Source organism: Calidris pugnax, unplaced genomic scaffold, assembly GCF_001431845.1.
Source record: "Calidris pugnax isolate Ruff unplaced genomic scaffold, ASM143184v1 scaffold24, whole genome shotgun sequence".
Lineage (NCBI taxonomy): Eukaryota > Metazoa > Chordata > Aves > Charadriiformes > Scolopacidae > Calidris > Calidris pugnax.
The window spans coordinates 35,751,573-35,772,450 of record NW_015090922.1 but is presented as its reverse complement, the minus strand read 5'-3'; the positions used below and the strand labels follow the sequence as shown (position 1 = coordinate 35,772,450).

The window sequence follows — 20,878 nt, the reverse complement described above, 5'->3', positions numbered from 1 at the left end:
TACTGGGACTTGGCCTTGCATCACCAGCACAATTTATGTAGAAGAGAAGTAAATTAAACAGGAACAGAAACCCACACCATTTGTCACTGCCACTTGAAACTTTAGACTAAAATTAATTTTTTCCAGAATGCTGCATTTTAACAACAGTTGATTGTCTCTTTAGTGTGAAAGCACTGATGTTTCACTTACATCACATCATCATTCTGGATATTGGGAGCTTTTACGCCTGGCCATCGAATACCACGTGTAGTAAAATGCAGTGTATGGGGACTGAGCTCTTCCTCTCCTGGGCAAAACTTCTTTCTACTTAGCAGCCACAAAGCAGAATGAGACAACGTCCTTCAGGGTACCCACTGCACATCTCAGGGGAGCCAAATAATTCTGCTTTCACCCTCGCACCTCCAGACAGCTCAGGACACAGAATAACCCAGGAACAACCTGCCCCAATCTTGCTGCTGAGGAATGACTTTCAGCCCTGCTGTACCCAGTCCTGCTCTGCTTGGTGCAACCCCAACGCCTCACCCCCCGCCGCCGTACCCGGGCAAGAAAACCAGCGTGAGCCAGTGGACTATGGAGCTAGGAAGACATGTACAAGTTTTATTTTTAAACATCACTGGACTGAAAAATAAGAGAGTCATATGGCTTATTTATATTTCAGGAGATGGTAGTGAATAAGTTAAAGAATATTTCATCCCAAAACATACGTTGCTTTCTTTTATAGCTAAGCTAATGTACACATATGTTTTCTTATTTTCATAAATGTCAAGCACCCACCTTTTTCCCCCCACAAAGATTTACAAGTACATGCATGGCACTTCCTACAAAGCTGTTGTGGGCTAAAGGCTTAAAAACAATGATTATTATTATTTTTTTTTTGGAATAAGAAATATTCATCAGACCAAAATAAAATCATTTAAATCAACTTCTTCCTGAGCAACTTAGAATTTGGAATGTGCTGAAAAGTTTCAATAAATAAGTCAAAGATTAACCAGCCTAAAATGTACCTTTTAACAATTAAGTAAAATATATTTCATGACAGACAAATAGGCCGTATGGCCAGGAATCTTAGATGCTATGTGCCAGATAAATTTATGAAGTACCATTCAAGGAGGAGAGGCCAGGTTGATTGTTACGAAAAATACAACAACATTAAAACCTAGCGAGTAAATCATTAAACAGGTTTTGTATTTAGGTTATAAGTAGTGATGGCTGAAGATACCATTAAATAAACAGATAAAAACAGACTTTACGGTAAGCGGCAGTGAACTTGCAGGAAGGGTGAATGTGTTAAGTGACTGATTATTCTGTTACAATGTTGGCAAAAAGGATTCAAACAGAATTTCAGAAAGGTGAGAACATTAGTATTCTTTCCAAAATACAACAACTCCACAGTGTGTAAACTAATCATTACTCTTTCAATGTAATTTCATAGAAACCACTTAAAATATACAATGCAGCAGATTCATATTTTAGCTAATATGTTAGTTGTTATCTGTGCCATTCTCAGCTTTCTTTAATGTGCTCCCCCACGGTAGTGCATTGCTACCACCAACCTGGGATGTTAATAATGAGAAGAGAATCTTCTACGTAGTATTTTCTGTAAGTTAGCATCTTGTCTTAACACGATTACACTTCTTTATTTCCGTTCTGTGTGTGTAGTGAAGACTGATGAAGATATAACGTTTATTGGCTCTCAGCAGGCTCATGGAAGAGGAAACCGTTGGAAAGCACATTCGAGCTGAGCCCGAGTTTATATGCCTCGTCCATCACAAAATAACTTTTGCTTGTTACTGCAAACCGAAGTATGACCTTGCAGATGGTGGCAGACACGCTGCTGAGGCAGCCACAGAACAGGAAGCAAAATTTTCCAGGTAGACGTTTGAGAAAGCACGTGTTGAGTCAGAGGTGCATTGCCCCTGGAGTGTTACTGGGACCCATCCTGGCAAGGAGCTGCAACTCCTCGGCCCTGCTTCTTCCCTGTGCTCTGGGACAGGGATTTGTTGCTATTATTCTCTACTAGTCCAGCTTCTTCTGCTGACAATGGTGCACAAGAGGCTGAGGCCTCATCATGACCCTCAAATCCCCCCTATTCTGCTATGGAGCAGATGGCCAAAGAGCTCTGCCCACTGCTGCCTGCAGGTCTGTCACTCTGCATCACCAGTCCTGGCAGGAATAGCACGTCACAGGGAATCCCGGGGGACACCTACCTTAAAGACAGCAGCATGTCACATACTGGAGCCATTTCCCTTTCCCCTCCCAGCCTCCACCTGTGCTCTTTCTAGTGTTCGCTGATAATTGTAGTGATTAACAAGGGCAACTTTCACAGTGACTCTCTTATGAATCAGCTTTGGTTTCCCAGAGCAAACCTTCTTTTGTTTGTTTTATTATTCTGAAATATTTCAACTGGAAGTTGTGTACGGCCATATTGCTAATTTTACTTCTAGCCATGCTAAAAGCAGGCGTCTGGTGTTTGTGCTGGTGGGGCAGCTGCATTCACCTTCAGATGTGAGCAATTAAATTCTGCAATCACCAATGAAATACCATTCGTGCTTAATAGGAGTTCCAGATCATCTAAGTTTTTTAATGAGGGACTTTGTATCTCTTTGGATTTGGGACTCATTGGAATAATAAAAACTTACAAATACCCTTCCTGAACATAAAAAAACGTATGTTGCACCTTTTTCTACAAAGTCTTATAGAAATGTTCTCAACTGCAGAAACAAAACTCCACCGTTTAGGTAACCCTGCCTTACACTTTTCATCCGTTGCCATTCACTGACATAGTAACTTTTTCCACCCTGCAAACTAGAAGGGTTTACCAAACCCATCTGGTTCCTGTAACTTGCCTTATGACCACTAATATTAATTCTCCAGAATAGCAGCCTTGCTCCTCCCGCAGAGGGTAATTCAGAAGCCATTATATACCCCCTTTCTGTGCCCGTTATCCTTGGCTGTGCACAGACAGGGCAATGGCTCTGGCCGTACCACCGGGACACCAGTGTGCTCTGGGCAGCAAGAGGCACTCTTCCCAAACGGCTCACTGCCCGTAGTTCACATTGCCGGTAGTTAATGCCGCAGTGTTATGCAATGAAGACTCGTTTCTGGAGAAAGAGAGAGACAAGAGTCTGTAAAATTTACTTTTCAAGACCACCTAATCTATTCTTTTATGTTTTGCAGGCTCCCAGAGGACTACTGTGTACTCCAAAAGTTATTTTGTGATAGACAGTAGATACTTCTCTCTTGAGCTATGTTACAGCAAGGATGCTATAGAGCCAACACTGTGTAATGAATCAAACCTGCAAAACCAGGTATCTCCCGATGGTCCCAGCATGTGGGAATGGTCTCTTCTGTTCCATTTCAAATGCTGCTGCGCATTAACTCAGTTCCTTAAGGAATTACTTTTAACAATAATTAAAAAAATCTCAAGAGAGCTGGAAGGGTCACCAGAAGAGAAAGGACAGCTCTTCCATCCATCACCTTTTATAGATATCCTCTAGCCACTTTTCATCATCTTCTTCCTCATCGTCTATCGGTTCCTCTGTTTCCAGGGGAGAAGGAATGAAGAACTCGGGTCTGGGACGTGGTTTCCTGATATGAGACTTCAGTCCAAACTTGCGCTTTAGCAGGTGGAACTGTTCTTTGACATAGTAATAAAACTCGTATTCGTATCTCATGCGTTGGTAGAGGATCTGTATTGCTTCTGGAGAGGGGACGGTCTTTTTCACTGTCACAGTCAGATTGCCAAGTTTCCTATGTTCTGTAAAAAAACCAAACAAGCAATGAGGTGGGTGCTGATTAATGAGACCAGACCTAAACTTTTTTTTTTTTTTAATTAAGGCATAGCCCTACTGCATTACTGATGCAAATAAGCTCAATCTGTCTCCTTAATAATGGATTTATTTTTAACAAGGTATGAAAAAATATAGATGTTTGAAGTTAGACTTGCATGTTTAAATATGGTTGGTTCATGCATGGCATTTGGCATTGTGTGTAGTCACTGAGGATCTTGATTGGCAATAGTGATCTGAAAATGCAAATCACACCAATTATAAGCATAAACTACAACTAGAGAAACCCATAATCTTGCCTAGCTGCGGAAATTCTGCCTGATGCATGTGGAGTATATACCCAGCACACAGCTGAGCTGAACTAATCAATTATTTCCTATGTGGCATACTACATTGTGTCTCAGATGTACTTTATCAAATCTAAACAGATATTCAAACCTAAATGCGTATTTATCAACCTGAATCCATCTCAGGCTAGCACTGAAGCATTGTTGGTATCACCACATGACACCTCAAGACTAAATGTGCCTCTTGACTTTCTCATCTTGTTGTACTGTTAATTAAACTAGACTCATCTTCCTGTTGTGCCCTAGGACTGTAAGATTTCAGTATGTTTTTCTTCACCTGAAATAAAGCACTTTTACTGTTGATAAAGAATTAGAATTACAAACAAAAATATTGAATTGCCTCTTTGCCTCCTCTCTCAATAGATTATTCTACCACTGGAGATTAATGTATTTGAACAAGGTGTAAAGCAAACTCCCAAGGCAATCATTTCGGCTGTTTTCTACCAGATGGCAACAGGCTGCCAGAGTATCCTAAGTATTTTCTTCTTCTCCAAGACAGAAACATAATGGAAAGTCAACTGCGAAGAAGAGAACAGTATTGACCTGTAGCATCACCATATCCCCTCTAACTACTGCAACTTGCTTTAGGAAAAGTGGAGATTAACGTTACACTGATGAAGTACTAGCTCCTACAATTAGGTTTTCTGAAAGCTGTACCTCCGGAATATTATAAGAGGACATTAATTGATTCTCTCCTGAGGGAAGCCACTTGATTAGGGGACATCTTAAGGCCTTTTTCCATGACTCTAAAACCAATATATTAATTTTAATCTTGCTAGTCGTTACTCCACTTCCTTGCTTTTTGCTACAACAGCAATGTCTGCATGAGAACTCTTTTTTTTTCTTCTTTTATTCCAGGATAATGTCTTGGTTTCTGCTGGTCATTCTTTCCTTTATATTCTCTATTTGTGCTGCCTCAAATTCCGAACAGAAATCCCCATATTCTACATACCTACAGAGATAAATTGTTGCAGTGAGGAAGAGCTGGACTTTGATATGGAATTCTAATTCTTATCGTAACAGCAGTTCTGCGAGTTGTAGGAGTTCAAAAGCGTTGGGCTTTGAAGCATGGCGAAGAAAAAACTTACAAGGAGGAAGCAGACAACAAAAAACATTGGATGTTTCCAACCAGGTTCCAGTGGCAGTGACCACCCTTACTTCCAGAGGGAGTGCCTGGATCAAAATGGGATTTTATCATGTACAGAGTTTTGCTCATGTGAGCAGTCCAAACTGAAGTCCTCTGAAGCACCTGCCAGCAAAGCTAAACACACGCTTAGCAGCTCTACGGAGAAACACGTTTTCACAAGTGACAACAGGTAAGGGGATGGATCAATGGTTCCTGGTAGGAAGAGTGAGTTGTTCTTGGGATTCCACAAGCAGTACGTTCAGCCAAGAGAAATAATCAAGAAGAACTTTTTTAGAGAAGAGAGGATTTTTAAGCAAAGGTAAACACAGTTATTTCAAGGGGAAATAAAAGATGAGTAGGTCCAGCTAGCAAACTCAGCAGCAATCATCTTTAGACAAAATATGGGTATTATGCAAGATTTTTAAATCTTGAAAAGTACAACAGAAGGGTAGAGTACACCTACGTGAGCATGAACTGCTTTTTTTACACTTAAAAAGATCAGTTCTCATATAGCTTAGGGTACCCACACCTATAAACTAATGGACACACATTTTCCTATTTCAAAGTAAAGGAATTAAAGAAAAACAACTAAGAACTGCTCATATTAATACTACTACATGAGACAGAAAATGCTGCTGGGTTAGACATTCTCATATTAATTTGACTTCATTGCATCACACGTATCTGGGGCAAAAGAAAAAAATTGTATCTGAAGGAGGAATTATCCCTCCCAGTTTTGCTTACCAATTACAACAGAGTAATCTGAAATGTAGGAAGAATACGATACAAAGAGAGACTAGGTTGACTAGCTTACCCAACATAAGGCTGTTCTAAATCACAAAAGAACATATTTAAAGCATTCATTCTATTTTACATTCGTACTTTTAATTGCTTCTCTAAAGGAAGAATGGTTTTCATTAGTTGGTAACAATTATAATATGCTCTGTAATTAAATGGAGCTTTTACACCAAACTTTCTAGTTCTTTACACTGAAATCTGTCTCTACTCAGAAAATAAACAACTAAGTACAAAGAGTTCTTTGTTCTTTAATTACAGTGATATACACTCTGTACTTACCGACTGTTCACAGTTTACCAATTTGTATACTTTCATTTAGATAGGAGTAAAGTGATTAAAAATGTACAAAAACTGATTTAAAAATAAAGAAGCAATCTTTAACGTGCTGTCTAGATATGAAAACGTGTAGAGAAAAGACCATGAAATGCTTGTATTTACAATAGACATCAGCACAGAAAGCACTACCTGTAGCTAGCGAACGGTGTGAAATATTTTTGGTGAAAATATTTGGGTTCCCCAAGAGCTTATTCTCTTCTACACCACCTCTACCCATAGACCAGAATAGACTAACAAATGTCTCAACTTTTTAAATTCTCAGACAGTTGTTCAAGCTGCCACTGATGGGCATTAGATGAACACACTCCATGCAGGACGTTGTGCTCAGCCTGTCCTTGGGTGGGAAGGCAACTGCTGCTCTATGATTACTGAGCACTTCAAGACATTCCTCTTTCTGGTGCTTAGTTGGTAGCTCCCGCCAGCTTTGCAGTCTGGTTTTCTTTACAAACTCAGCAGCAAATATACACTACTAAATATTGCATTTATTAAGCCTAAGCCTTTATACTGCTTGCCAACTTCATTTTTATTTTACGTAGGTTATTTCTGTTACAGAAACCTCCATTTACCTTCGCTGGAAAAAGCTCTTTACTTATACGGTCCCTCCAGGACTCTAAGGGGGAAAAGCCACTTCTTAGAGCTCCAGCTCCCTTTGGTGGCTGCTCCTGCCCGCAGAGAGGGGCACTTGTGCTCGGCCCAGGAGCGCTGCCAACGATGACAAGGTGAAAAGCGCCGGGCTGTTTTCTTGGGGGGGCGGTCAGTGCGGGGCAGGACCAGCCAAAGGGGAATTTACCGGTGGAGCCAAAGCAGCCTGGTGATGTGTGCCACCCTTGCAGAAAAATAAAAATACCCCCCTCCTCTGAATTTGCAGCAGTCACTGCGTAGGGCATTCATGGAATCATGGAATTGTTGGAGTTGGAAGGGACCTCTAGAGATCATAGTCCAACTCCCCTGCCAAAGCAGGATTGCCCAGAGCACATCACTCAGGACGGCATCCAGGTGGGGCTTGAAGATCTCCAGAGAAGGGGACTACACAATCTCCCTGGGCAGCCTGTTCCAGGGCTCTGGCATTCTCACTGGAAAGAAGTTCTTCCTCATTTTTGAGTGGAACTTCCCATGTTCCAGCTTGTGCCTGTTGCCCCTCGTCCTGTTACTGGGAAACACTGAAAAGAGTCCGGCTCCATCCTCCCTCAAGCCACCCTTTAGATACTTGTAAGTATTGATAAGGTCTCCCCTCAGCCTTCTCTTCTCCAGGCTAAATGAGTCCCAGCTCTCCCAGCTTTTCCTCATAAAGGAGATGCTCCAATCCCTTAATCATCTTCATTGTCCTGCGCTGGATTCTCTCCAGTAGTTCCCTGTCTCTCTTGAACTGGGGAGCCCAGAACTGGACGCAGTATTCCAGTTGTGGCCTCACCAGTGCAGAGCACAGGGGGAGAATGACCTCCCTGGATGATTCCTGGATGTGCACAATTCTTTGCTCTGTGCACACAGCTACATCTATAGAGGTATGCGTACGTACCGACAGACACACTCACACTGGGAGGCTACAGGAGCAATGAAGTTTTTCTGGCTTCTGCCGGTTCCCCTCGCAGTATAATCATCAGGAACTGCAGCGCACAAATAGCTGTGAGGTGCTGGTTGTCAGATGGTGAAAGTTGGGGCTGTGCCTGGCTCCAGGCTCAGCCTTTTGATAAAACAAGTGAACTTTGTTTTTTTTTTTTTTTTTGCACTTGAATTTTATTTAGACTGGTTTCTAATCTTAAATACCCTTAAAAGGCTCTTTAATACAAACATGAATGAAATCACAGAACTGCCCCTTGAAGTCACCTTAACCACCTCTTCTCATGATAGAAGCAAAATGGAAAAATTAGGTAGGTCTGGCTTAAAGCCAAAATAACAATCTGCATATGCTACATAAACCCAGCTGTCCCACCAAAGGACCCCCATTTTATGACCTTTGAGACAGCTAACCATATGGAGGGCAACAAACTACACCATTTACTTTTTAGGGTTACTTTTTTTAAACTGTGTTTGCTTTGGCATTCATTTAAATTACTAAAAGGAATGTACTATACAGTAACCCAACCTCCCAGTGCAGCCTGCTCATGCCTGGAACTACAACTAAATTGGTATGCAGATATGGATGAAGAAAATTAAGCTCTTTTGGGTTACAGGTGATGAATATTTACTATTACTTTCCCCACTCTCACTTTTTTTTTTTTTTTAAAAAAAAAAAAACAACTGAGAAATCAGTGTTACTCACTGCAGCAATCCAAACCATAGGGAAAAGTGGTTTTTCTGCTTAGTGGCTCAAAACCCCTTGGATTGCCATATTTAGGCAAAAACGATCCTAAAGGCATTCTCCACCCCAAAAGAGAATTTGGGAGTGTCGCTCTCTCCAGCCCCCCGCCGTTTTGGGGGGTGCGAGGAGGAGGTTTGCTTCCCAGAGCTGCTCCTGGATGAAGCCTCAGGGAACCCGGCGTTCCTTGGGGACCCGTCGGGGAGAGGTGATCCAGGCTGGAGCCGGTGTGGGAGGGCTGCAGGCCACCGGCTCGGGGTGGAAAAACCCCACACCGAGCTGGGCTGCTCTAAGGCTGTGAGAACACGATGGCTGTCACAGATAGAGTAAACTCATTTCCTGGAACTACACGGGGAGGCCCCGCGTCTCGACGGTAGGCAGCTGAGCTGCAAGCACATACCTACTTCTCCACAGTTTTAAATGGAAATGGATGTGTGTCACTGTGGTTAGATGTGACGTACGCATGGGCGAGGGCCCCTGCTTGATACGCCACTCAAACCATCGCCGCGGCGCTAAAACAGGCCTCTGATGGCTACGCTAGAAACCATCTCCCCCTCCCAGAATATCTAACTGCAGCTCAGCGGAAAATTTTCTGGCACAACTGATCTGCTTTTCAAACTTGAAATTTTTAGCTGGGCTCTTGCCGGATGTCTGGGAAAGGATGGTTTTGGGAGAACAGATGAGACGCTGATGTGCTTGGCTCGTGGGCCGTCTTTCTGATGGCCACGGGGCTGCTACTGCTCAGGAGCACACTGTGTCCAGGACAGGGAGGTGGTGCACCATGGCCACAGTGTGTGACTGAGCACCTCGTGTAGGCTCATGTTTGCTAAAGGAAAGCAGGGATGGCTGAGAAAACCTAACAGAGTCACCGACCTGGAAGAAACTTTGGGTTTCATCAACACAAAGTTGATGAAAAAGTAAGTAGTAATTTGTCTCGCAGCATCTACTAGCTTTGTCTGTCTGAAATATGATAAATCCCAATTATTATACTCATTACTGCCAGTTTACTCTCAGTTATCCACATCAACAAAATAAGGTTTTAACAAAAAGCCTTATTTTAAAGCCTTGGTAGATCTTTATCTACAACATGTAGATAAAGATGAGACGCTCATGTGCATTCTGAGGCCAGTTACACGAGGCTCACTAGCAATTCTTGCTTTGTTTTAGCATTTCTGTCCTGAATTATCGTGCTGCTCTGATGACATGGAACAACTCCTAACTCCAGAGGACTAGGAGAACTCTAGTCCACTGGCACACAGCAATGTCTTGTCTCCTAAAGGTCACATACTAGTCCCTCTGAAAGAAGAGCTTTCCAGGGGTCATGAAAACACCCAGAACCCCAGAGACCCGCAATCTCAGATTGTAAATTGGATGTCCTATTTATCAAACAGGAATCTTGGGAGCAAATACACCAGACTGTAATTAGCACAGGCACTGCAAAACGATGGCTGCCAATGACAGAGACTGAAATGGGTGAGACAGCTACAGCAATGCTTTCTTCTTGTTTACCACTAAAATGAATACAGAAACCAGAGGGAAGAACAGTGTCACTGTTAACCTATAATAATGTCATTATTAACATTAACATGGACAAAACGTGGGGAGCTCAGAGAATGATAACCTGGCAGAGAAAAACGGAGGGATGCCAAAACAGAGATCAGCCAGGAAGAGCTCACAGAGATAATCTGAAAGACACATAATCAAACAACAACTAATGCTCAAGGATGCAAACAGCGAGGAAGCATGGCACAAAATCAGAACAAGGAAGACACATAAAAAAAAAAGAAAAAAAAAAAGTTAGTGATAAATGTAACAAGTACCTTGGGCCAATAAGGTTGAAAATAAGAATAGAAGCATCTTCCTGCAGGATGCAAGTAACACGTATTGGGAATATATTGCAGAGGTCATCAACTGGTCTGGCTGTCAACTGGGTAATGTAACAGTGATATGCATCCAACAGTGCTCTGAAATACTACTTAAGCTATTAGAGGCATTATATCACTGTTATGAAATGCTTGCCTTATAACACACTCAGCAATGCAAATATATAACTTTCTCCATACTTTGTAAACAGCTACCACTCTCTGAGGTCTCTTCTCCAGCCACAAAGTATTTATCATGAAATCTCCAACTTTCCTCTTGGAAACTTCATGGTGTTATGCCTTTGCTCCTACCAGTTCAGAGTTGGGGATCCAACAAGGTGGATTTCCAGCTGCAGGGGACACCTCAGCCAACCCTCCTGTCCCACACACTGCCTCTGCTGTTGCCCCAGCCTGGAAACGTATTATATCTCACACACGACCAGATAACAAACCTCAACAGGATCTTCTAAGACACACCTTTATTTGGTGCACTTTAATGTTGCAATCCCAGTTAAGGTAAGTTAACACAGAAGGAAAAACAAAGCTGAAAATTAACCCACAATGGTAGAGTGAAAAGGCAGATTCTTATGGGAATGTGGTCAGGTACTTTTATTGCTTTTAAGCAACTTCTAAGTTGAACTAGACAGAGTTGGAGGTGCCAAAACCAAAGTCATCTGCAGAGGAAATGCCAGGATTCTCTAGTTCAAGTTGCCGAAAGAATTGCTATGGTTGCAGTTCATATGCAATTTCTAATATATCTTTTATAGCCGTACAAGTATCTAAAAAACCCACAATTTAAAAATAGGTTCTTACAGATCGCCTGTGAACATTGTTGCATAGTAGGTTACGCAGATACTAACATTATGACTTCTTTTGCAGAGAGAAGAGAAAGTTGCAGCGATTGAGATGAATTTCAGCAGTGCTCACAAGCAGGAAAAGCTTCACCACAGGTATGTTATGCAGAAACTCCGTAGAGATACAGCCTGGGACTTGACAGCTTAGAGCAGGCATCTTGCCTTTGGGCTTTGAGTCACAGTAGGCTGCTATCTGTGATTTTTGTCCACAAAAAGGAAGTGATGGAAAAGACGTGCTGTGCAAGCTTAAGATGTCTAAGAGGGATGGAAGGAGGTGGAGGTGTCTTTATTTCCATATATAGTATTGATGAGTGCAACACTGGCATACAGCATCCAGTTGGTAACCACATCCTAAATCAGATAGGGTATGAAAACAGCCTCAGAATGAATACTGGGGTTGGAAGGGACACTTTAGAGAAAGATGATAAATTCATTCTGGTCAGCTTACCAAAAAAACAAGGATTGAGAGGTGACTTGCTTGCAGCATCTGCATATTTTCATGGTGAGAAAACTATGGATACTGAAAGGTTGGAAGCAGAAGGTGGACAAATGCGGATTGGAAGTAAGGCATAACTTTTCAAAGTGGTGAAGGTGATTAATCACAAGAACAAAAAAAAAAAGAGTGTATTTGCTAGTACATGATATTTTTACATCAATGCTGGATAACTTTACCAACTCCAGTTACTGATCTCTGTGCAGAAGGAAGAACTGCATGGCCTGTAGCACACAAGAAGCCAAGCTGAACGACCCAGTGGTCCATTTAACTCTTTCAGAGATGGAAGTTCCAAACATCTTGCATGTGTCAGCTTCCAAGTCCAGAGCACCACTTGTGGAAGCCTTTTTGTCACTGCCTTTGAGATACCTCAATGTGAATGTCATTTTTGAACACCTAATTTGCCACCTTTTCCAATTGTTGGCTGTTCAAACCTAGCAGCTACCATCCTGCAGCACCAGGCCTTGCAGGAATGTGAAGTAACAATACATTTTTTTAAAAAAGTTTGAGAATATGGCCTTAAGAATTATTAATTCTAAATGCTGCCTGTCTTCCCACAGCATACATATGACTGCTTATTGCTTTATGTAAGAATAACTACCAAAATGAGAAATGAAAGCAAAAGTACTAACTAGGACTAAAGTAATGGTCAATAATAAAATTTTTGCACTGCCAAAGTAAACCCACTACTGATAAGGTATACAGGACTGGAAGATGCACATTACTGTATGAAAGCTGCTATGAAAAAGGAGGAAAAAAGAAAACGATACCAGTTCTCTTCTCCCTTGTGAGAAAGTAAGCAGTCCTAAGAAGATTTTCTCCCAACTATGTCTGCACACACACAACTGAAAGCCCTGAAACCGCTTTATTTCTTATTATTGCAAGTTACAGGCGGTCAAGAGAAAATTCTCTCTTTTGCCCTTAGGTTCTTTTGTGTATAATGAGTGACTGAAGGCAGCCAGGGGCTGAGGCACTGGTGAAGAAGGAAGAATGCTACCAGAGCAGAAACAACACACTGTTCCTTTCAAGTTCACCCCCTCCTGGCCCGCCGCCCGACTGCCTTGGCCAGTCGCCAGGGTATCGGGACAAAGGCTTCCTCCTCTGGCCAAAAAAACTGAGGAAAAGGGTCCGTTGTTTAACACAGGGAGACTTGTTTCAGCAAGAGAAAAAAAAAATAAAAAGAAGGGGAATTATATTAACTGGAAGTCCTGGGAGAGGAGAGTAATCTCTTAGTGTGGCTAATGCAATTCTCACCCCATGCTTTTCCTGCAGAGGGAACATCTTGATCCTCTACCGTTCAGGCTAGAAGGCAAAGTATAATGTCTCAAGAGAGCTAAAGCCCTAAGGCTGCCAGGGTTTTTGCATCCCCTGAGGTTACGATGAACCAGAAACAAGAATGCATCTTCCCTCCTTCCAGGAAGCCCCAGATGACACACTGTTCCCCCCTCCATATCTGCACTAAGAAGCTCACATGAAAGGTGAGTGCTTTCACTCATAAGAAGACCTTGCATACCTTGAAGGCAAATAAAGAAGCCAAACATGTAGCTATTTCAGGACTTCACAGTGACCGACGCTCCGCTGGATTTCGCAAACCCACTAAACCCAAGTCAGGGTGAATTCACACCAGGGCTTTTAGCCGTGTCTGTAACAGAGCCTGCAGCCCTGAGCTGCGACAGGGAGCTTGGGGACACTTGGGGTTTGCCGCAAGTTGAGAGGCGACGGCTCTCCCCGAATCCTCCGAGGCAGATGCTGTTGCAGAGGTTACACAGAGATGCACACAGTGGCTCTTCCTGCCAACCTCAGCCCTTCTTTAGCAGCACAGCCACAGGATGAGAACTTGGAAAAAGTAGAAGAAAATCCCTAGGTCTGGCGTGACCCACTTGATTCTGAGGAGTGAAGTGCTTGGGTGGGGTGGGCTACTTCAGGGGCTGTGTCACAGGATGCAGTGTCTCAGTGAGCCGTGGCAGGAGACTTCCCCTAGCAATTATTTATATGTCTGAGAGTTTTCAGAAGCAGGCCTCAGTTCAAGGAGAAGTGTCATTTTAATCTGCTTGGGTTAATATAAATGAATACGGGACATTTTGAGTTGCTGTTCAAACAGCACAGACATTTACACATGCATGTACTCGCTCTGTAGTCCAGGCAATAGATTTTCCTCCTGACGGAGGGGGGAAATGGCATTTCTGGCATGTACTTATGAGACCAAAACCTTTGCAGACGAAGGCCTCCCTATACACCCTGAGCATCTGCACCCGGCGGCAGCAAAGGCAGCCCCCCCGTAGTACCTCTCATCTGTCCTCAATGACTTACGTGATCAGCTCCACCACACCTTGACCGTTCCTGCTCGCACCTCAGTGCCAAGAGCAATCCAGTGAGGAAACAGCATTTGCTCAACGATCCCTTTCTAATCCAACTCCCATTTAGCATTGCTGTGCTGACAGGGAAGAGACACATCATTCTGCCATCTATCACCTTGTCTACAGGACGTATATTCTCAGTAGCCTTACCTCTATTGCAGGTTGAAGGAATTAGCTGAGTACTGTGAAAACACCCATGAATCAAGACAGGAGATTTACAGGGTACGAAAAGCCACTGCTCCTGCACTTACTCCTGCAAATTGTCTTATGTCTGCAGTCTTTCAATCAGTAGTTTCATTCCAGTCTTAGAGAGACTGGCTAGTATCAAAGTTTCCAGGATGACTGCACTGTTTTGATTTAATGACAATACTAGCCCTGACTTAATGACTACTGTGCTTCAAGGTTATACCACACAAAACTTTCCCTTGTGCTTAAGAAAACAGGAGATAAAATGACCTGCTGTCTTTTTCCATTTCGGTATTTATGGGCACATGTAAACATTAACACCTCTGAATGAGGAAAAAATGGGACAGAAACCAGAAAGGATGTGATAGCAATTAGGAAGAACTCTTCAAGAAAAAGCAATTTTGGGAGGGAGTGAGGTTACTAAAAAGAACCCTAAGCCTGCAACAAACCAGGCTCTTGTTGAGGAATATTGCCATTTTCTACATTGTGATCTTCAGGAGTGGCAAAATAAAGGTCCCCAACCTTATTCAGCCTTCAGCCTTCCAGTACCTGAAGGGAGCCTATAGGAAGGCTGGGGAGAGCCTGTTTAGAAAGGCCTGCAGTGACAGGACGAGGGGCAATGGCTTCAAGCTGGAGGGGAACAGATTTAGATTGGAGATTAGGAGAGGGTTCTTTACTGTGAGGGTAGTGGAGCACTGGAACAGGTTGCCCAGGGAGGTGGTTGAGGCCCCATCCCTGGAGATATTCAAGGTGAGGCTCAATGAGGCCCTGGGCAACCTGGTCTAGTTGGGGGTGTCCCTACTGACTGTGGGGTGGTCGGACTAGATGTCCTTTGGAGGTCCCTTCCGGCCTGGGCAATTCTATGAGTCTATGATTATTCACAAGACATGCAATGTTAAGAGTTACATCAAGATAGAGAAACCCTTTTGTGGTGGGATGACCCAGCCAGCCTCCAGGGCTGCTTGCTCACTCCTCCTGCCCCCACAGTGGGATAAGGGAGAGAACAGGAAGAAGGAAAGTGAGAAAACTCATGGGTAGAGATAAGGACAGTTTAACAGGCAGGGAAAAAAATGCAATGCAAAGGAAATCCCTCGCCACCTCCCACAGACAGACCAATGCCCAGCCAGTCTCTATGCAATGGCCACCTTGGAAGCCAAAACCCCCGTTCTTTCCTCCTCCACCTCCTCAGCTTTTATTGCTGAGCACGGCATTATACGTTACGGACCATCCCTTTGGGTGAGCTGTCCTTGCTGTCCCCCCTCCCCACCTCTTGCCCATCCCCAGCCTACTGACCGATGGGGCAGAGAGAGAAGCAGAGCAGGCCTTGATGCTGCGCCAGCTCCGCTCAGCAACAGCCCAAATAGCACAAATCCAAACCACAGCACTACAGAGGCCGCTATCAAGAAAGCTAGCTCGAACCCATCCAGAGCCAGCAGAGTAAAAATGGCTGCTGTCAGGCATGGGCAAACCTGACACACCTAGAAAACTTAAAATACACAAAAAATACATACATAACAGGCATGATGCATCAGATGAAGTGTCCACTTATTCACTACACTGAGTTCCAATTCATTCAAAAGAATGGTGGCCAGCAGTGGATGCTTGCAGGAGGAGTGGCAGAGGCACAGACCGTGTCTTCCACCAGTGTTCTGTCAAAGCTTCTGGTGCTGGCTTGTTCAGCCTGGAGAAAAGGAGGCTGAGGGGAGACCTTAGCGCTCTCTAGAACTACCTGACAGGAGGGTGTAGAGAGGCAGGGGTCGGTCTCTTCTCCCAAGTAACAGGTGATAGGGCAAGAGGAAATGGCCTCAAGTTGCACCAGGGGAGGTTTAGGATGGATATTAGGAGAAAATTCTTCACTGAAAGGGTTGTCAAGCACTGGAACGGGCTGCCCAGGAAAGTGGTGGAGGCACCATCCCTGGAGGTATTTAACAGATGCGTAGATGTGGCATTTAGGGACATGGTTTAGTGGTGGTTTTGGCAGTGTTAGGTTAATGATGACTTGATGACCTTAAAGGTCTTTTCTTACCTAAACGATTCTATGTCTATCTTAAACTTTTAAAAACCGATTGTCCCTGAGAAATCAAGACTAATCATTCTGCATTCGATCTCTTTGCACAGCTCATTTTTTTTGTTTCTAACATATCCCACTATGTTAGAAACTCTTTTCCAAATTCGATTTAATAAATTTCTTTTCCTATGAAAGCCACTTCATGTCCCTGACCATCTCCCTTGCTCCTGCTTTGTACCTTTCCTAAATCTGTTAGATCCTTTTTGAGATGGTGTAATTAGAGCTACAAATAATTAATGGGAAATGCTGCAATTTGTGGTTAAAAAGCCACAAAACATAACTAATTTTAACTTTTTAATATTTAAGAATCAGAAGTAAATTATAACCTATGTGCCTTTACCACAGATTTGAACTGTTGCTTGTCCCAGAGAACAGGTTGACAATATTTCTTTCACTTTAACAAAAAAGGCAATTCAGGGCAAGAGATTTCTTCAACTTCAAAGCCTAATTCTAAAAGAACATGGGGAACCCATAAGTAAATTTAACTTGTAAGAGAAAAGTAACAGCAAATGTCATTAGGAACCAAGAGTTAAAATTTCAGTGCCCAATTTCAACAGATATTCCTCAAAACAACAAATCTGATTCTGAATCTATGAAATCCTATTCAATTTGCTTAGCTTACCAGAAGAATAAATGCCTAAACTTCACTCCTGCCCAACAGTCCAAAGAAATCCCAAAACCATAAATGATCAGCTTTCTAAAATCTGCAGACAGAACGCACCACTGAATATATTATTTTTTTTAATTAAAAACGGGAATATTTTAACTAAGTTCTGTGGAAAACATGATGAAAAAGTTGTCTGAGAGAATGGTACATTCAGGGTTTCCACAGTAACAAAAACAATGAAAAAAAATTTTTAAATCAAGGAGAATTTTTGGACTTTTTTTTTTTTTCACAAAGCTAAAAATTATTCTCTGGGAGGCTTAGGATGTGTTTCCATAGAAAGGATACTTACTGGGTTGGATGTGTAGATGCACTTACACATTGGCAAGAGGGCCCTAAGGCACATGTTTTGTCCTGGGCTTGGGGCTCATTGGGAGACCAGTGTGTGCAACCAGGTTTTGCCTTAGGGCTGAGTATACGGGTCACAGAACCCAGTTCAGCATCTAGAGGGAGGCCAATTTCTCCCGTAATCCTGCGGGTGCTGGGAATATGAAATTGGGACTCCCAACTCTTTAAAAATACATTCCTCACAGGCTGCTCTGGTGTGGCCAGCGACTATGGTCAGCAGTTTCTAAACAAACACGGTAACCCCAGCACATCACGTTCAGCTGACACTTCATCCATCTGCTTGCCACACTGGTTGACAGCATTTCTGGCACATTCCCAGAGCGTTTAATTTTGTTAAGTACATTTATTGAAGAAACGAAAGCCCCTAAACTGAGCAAATACAGAGTCCTCATAAATATAACTGCCTTTTTTTTTTTTTTTTCATTTGGTCTGAATAACAGTGGGAAATTAAAAACCACAAGGCTGAAGGAAGTGAAGGGACTATTTATGTAGCATGGGAAAAATTAAACTGAGATTCAACACTTTAAAGTGGGTGACATCTGTTTATCAAAACACTTTTGTTGTATCTCTTTTGCCTTTGATTATCCAGTCTGTCTGCTAAGATTTACAAACAGGGATGTGGTGCTAGATTTGTCCTTTGATTTTAGTGGCAATCTATGTAAGTTCTGCCACTACTTTGAAATCAAAATGTTGGTCTGGCATAGCCAATTGCTAATAAAATATACCAACGTATCATATGCCATTTCTTCACAAAATTACTCACACATGTGTACACAATACAAAAAGATGTGTGGGACTTGGAATTTTTCCCTTCCTGCACATGAGATACAAAGTGTCTATGTACTAACTTTATTTCTGTTAAAACAAAACCTGTTGAACAAGTGGGATGTGCACCAAGATGTGGGTCTGGAAGGATAACAGAAGCAGCCGGTGAATTGAATAGCCAGATTAAGCAGGAACTCAAAACTATTGATTTCTACAAGGAGCTTGCAAAAACATGCACCAAGGAAAACAATTTTCAGCAATTCAAAGCAGAACCTTTGGCTAAGTGGTAAGTCTGCCCTTAAAATAGGCTAAATAATGTGTTCTGCAACTGCACAAAGTACTGGTGGCTACCAGGGACCACATGCCGTATTCCACCAGCAGCAGAACATAGTGCCAAGTAAATGCTGAAATTCAGTATACCGACAAATATGCTTTGCAACTTCACCACTGTTCTGCTAGTAAGAGATCTAGATGAACTGGACTGACATTCTTGGTAAGCTGTTTGCTAAAGTGTAAGAAGACAGAATGATGTTTCTTGCTATCAGGCACCTGCACCAAACAGGCAAAGTTGTACAATCTACAATTTGTTCCTGTTATTTTCAGCTAAGAAGAGCTGAAAACAGTTAATTATTAAAGGGGTTTGCAGTCCCATGGGAGCTATTCTTTTTTATATCAGGATGTATACATATGTATATCAGGACATGTGTATATGCTTAACAGGATAATGTCTTTCTCTCAAGGGCTTGGACACCAATAGCATTCATCTCACCCTTTTTTCACCATACTGACTGGAAAGAACAATTTGCCATTTGCAAACAAATCAAAATAATCTTAACAACAGCGAGAACGCAACAGACCAGGACCTAACAACAACAGAAATCTGTTTCATTGTCCTTAAAAAGGGTATACATCCTTCACACTAAGCATCTCACCTGATCATTAAAGAAAATCAATTGCTTTAACACACAAAATCATGGGCTAAACTAAGTACTCAAACCCAGGAAAACCTCTTCAAAGTGCTATTTGGCATCCAGGGTTCCCAGATTACACCTTGTCTCTAACGCCTTTTAATTGCCATCACAGGCACTCAACGTTTACCACTGAATTTACGACTCACTGAACTAAATTTAGAGTGGGAATGAATAGGATAAGAATCTAGAAGGGAATCCCCACCCCTGAAAGATCCACAAATCCTGAAATAATAACCCTATGGAAGATACGGAAAGCATTATTAGGCGATACCTTTATGGTGAAACTGGACAAACACTAGTCCCTATGAACCAGGATTCAGTGCAGGAAAACAGGTTGAGGACTTCCAAACACTGAAACAAACTGTGGACAATGCAAGACCAGCGACGCATCTCAAAAAACCTTGGAGAGAACATGGAGGAAGCAACTGGTGAAATTACTTCACTGCCAAGGTTAAGCAGGTTTGTTTGACCATCAGCCCTTACCCCAGCTGGTCCTGCCACGCTTCACCCTCTTCAAGATCCTTTCATTTACTACCCAAGCTCCTTCCCCAAGCTCCCTGTCTTGTGCAGTTCATTCACTCTAAGCACTCTTCTAGCAGCTGCTTTGGTCACCACGCAGGAGTTTCTTGAGCGTTCACTAGAGTAGACCTTCCTCTTCATTCATCTCCTTTGCTCTTGGCAAGGTAGCCCTGGGCTTCTGCCGTGTTTCTTTGCCCCACAGGGAACTAGGTCATAGTCATTGCTCCTGGAAACACTGCAGAAAAAGATACTGCTCAGGGTGCTAAAAACCACAAACCAACGCCACGAAAAAACCCCCTTAAACAGTTCCACCAAAAGCTTAATTCAAGTAGCACTCAATGCACAGATCTACCTACTGGACAGAGGAGGAGAGCATTAAGAAGGCACGATGTAAATTTTGTTTTTATATGCATTCTTCATCCTTGCTCCTACAAACACCATTGTATGCCAACTCCTTGACAACATCCATCTCTACCCAACTGCACACCAGTAACACAGCACGAGGGCATCAAATAAACCCCTAGAGAGATAAACAGCCATTCACCTCTCTTCACTGATTATGCAGAGCGTCCAGTTGCCCTGGTACTTAATTCAAGCCCCTGACATTACTTCATGTCAATACCTAGTGAAGTAAATCAGGCTTGTCAGCTGCCTGAAGACCCTTCAAAGATCGGTCATGGCTACTGTGAAATTGGCAGAGCACTTACAAGGACAGTGGAGAGGGGAAGAAAACTTAAAAAATAAAAATAAGACTTCAATGCCCAGAAAAATATTTAGCGGTATTTAGGTTAAAACAGAGTTTTCTGTGAATATTTTCATTCAACATTTAAAATAAATTTGCTTTCGCTACGCTCTCATTCCTGTCAGGTCCAATTTCCACCAGCTTTTAGGAGATGTATATTATATATCAGCCACACATTAATCCCACACTCTCATTTTATGTAACAGAAAAAGCACATGTTCTTGCCCAAGCAGTAAACCTCCAAACTTGCTAACATCCCGAGAGTGCAGACAAGCCCCACACGCTCCGCTGCGGCAGCAGCTCCATGGCTTCCCTCAACCCTGACCCAACACAACCCACCGCTGGGCTCTCCCAGCAA

At 42.7% G+C, this 20,878-nt stretch overlaps 1 protein-coding gene across 2 annotated transcripts in view; it reads right to left on the bottom strand.

Moving 5' to 3' along the window:
• Positions 1-577: 577 nt before the first annotated feature.
• Positions 578-20,878, bottom strand: part of UST (uronyl-2-sulfotransferase) — a 102,225-nt gene continuing 81,924 nt past the window's right edge. Inside the window, exons 7-8 of one of the 2 annotated variants that reach the window (XM_014951263.1) lie at positions 3,478-3,757; positions 578-3,101 (exon numbers count right to left, since the gene is read on the bottom strand). In XM_014951263.1, coding sequence (XP_014806749.1) covers positions 3,038-3,101; positions 3,478-3,757 — 344 coding nt within the window. In that variant the 3' untranslated portion in view covers positions 578-3,037. Of the gene's footprint in view, positions 3,758-20,878 lie in introns of both variants that reach the window. The other variant, XM_014951264.1, reaches the window with a different exon arrangement.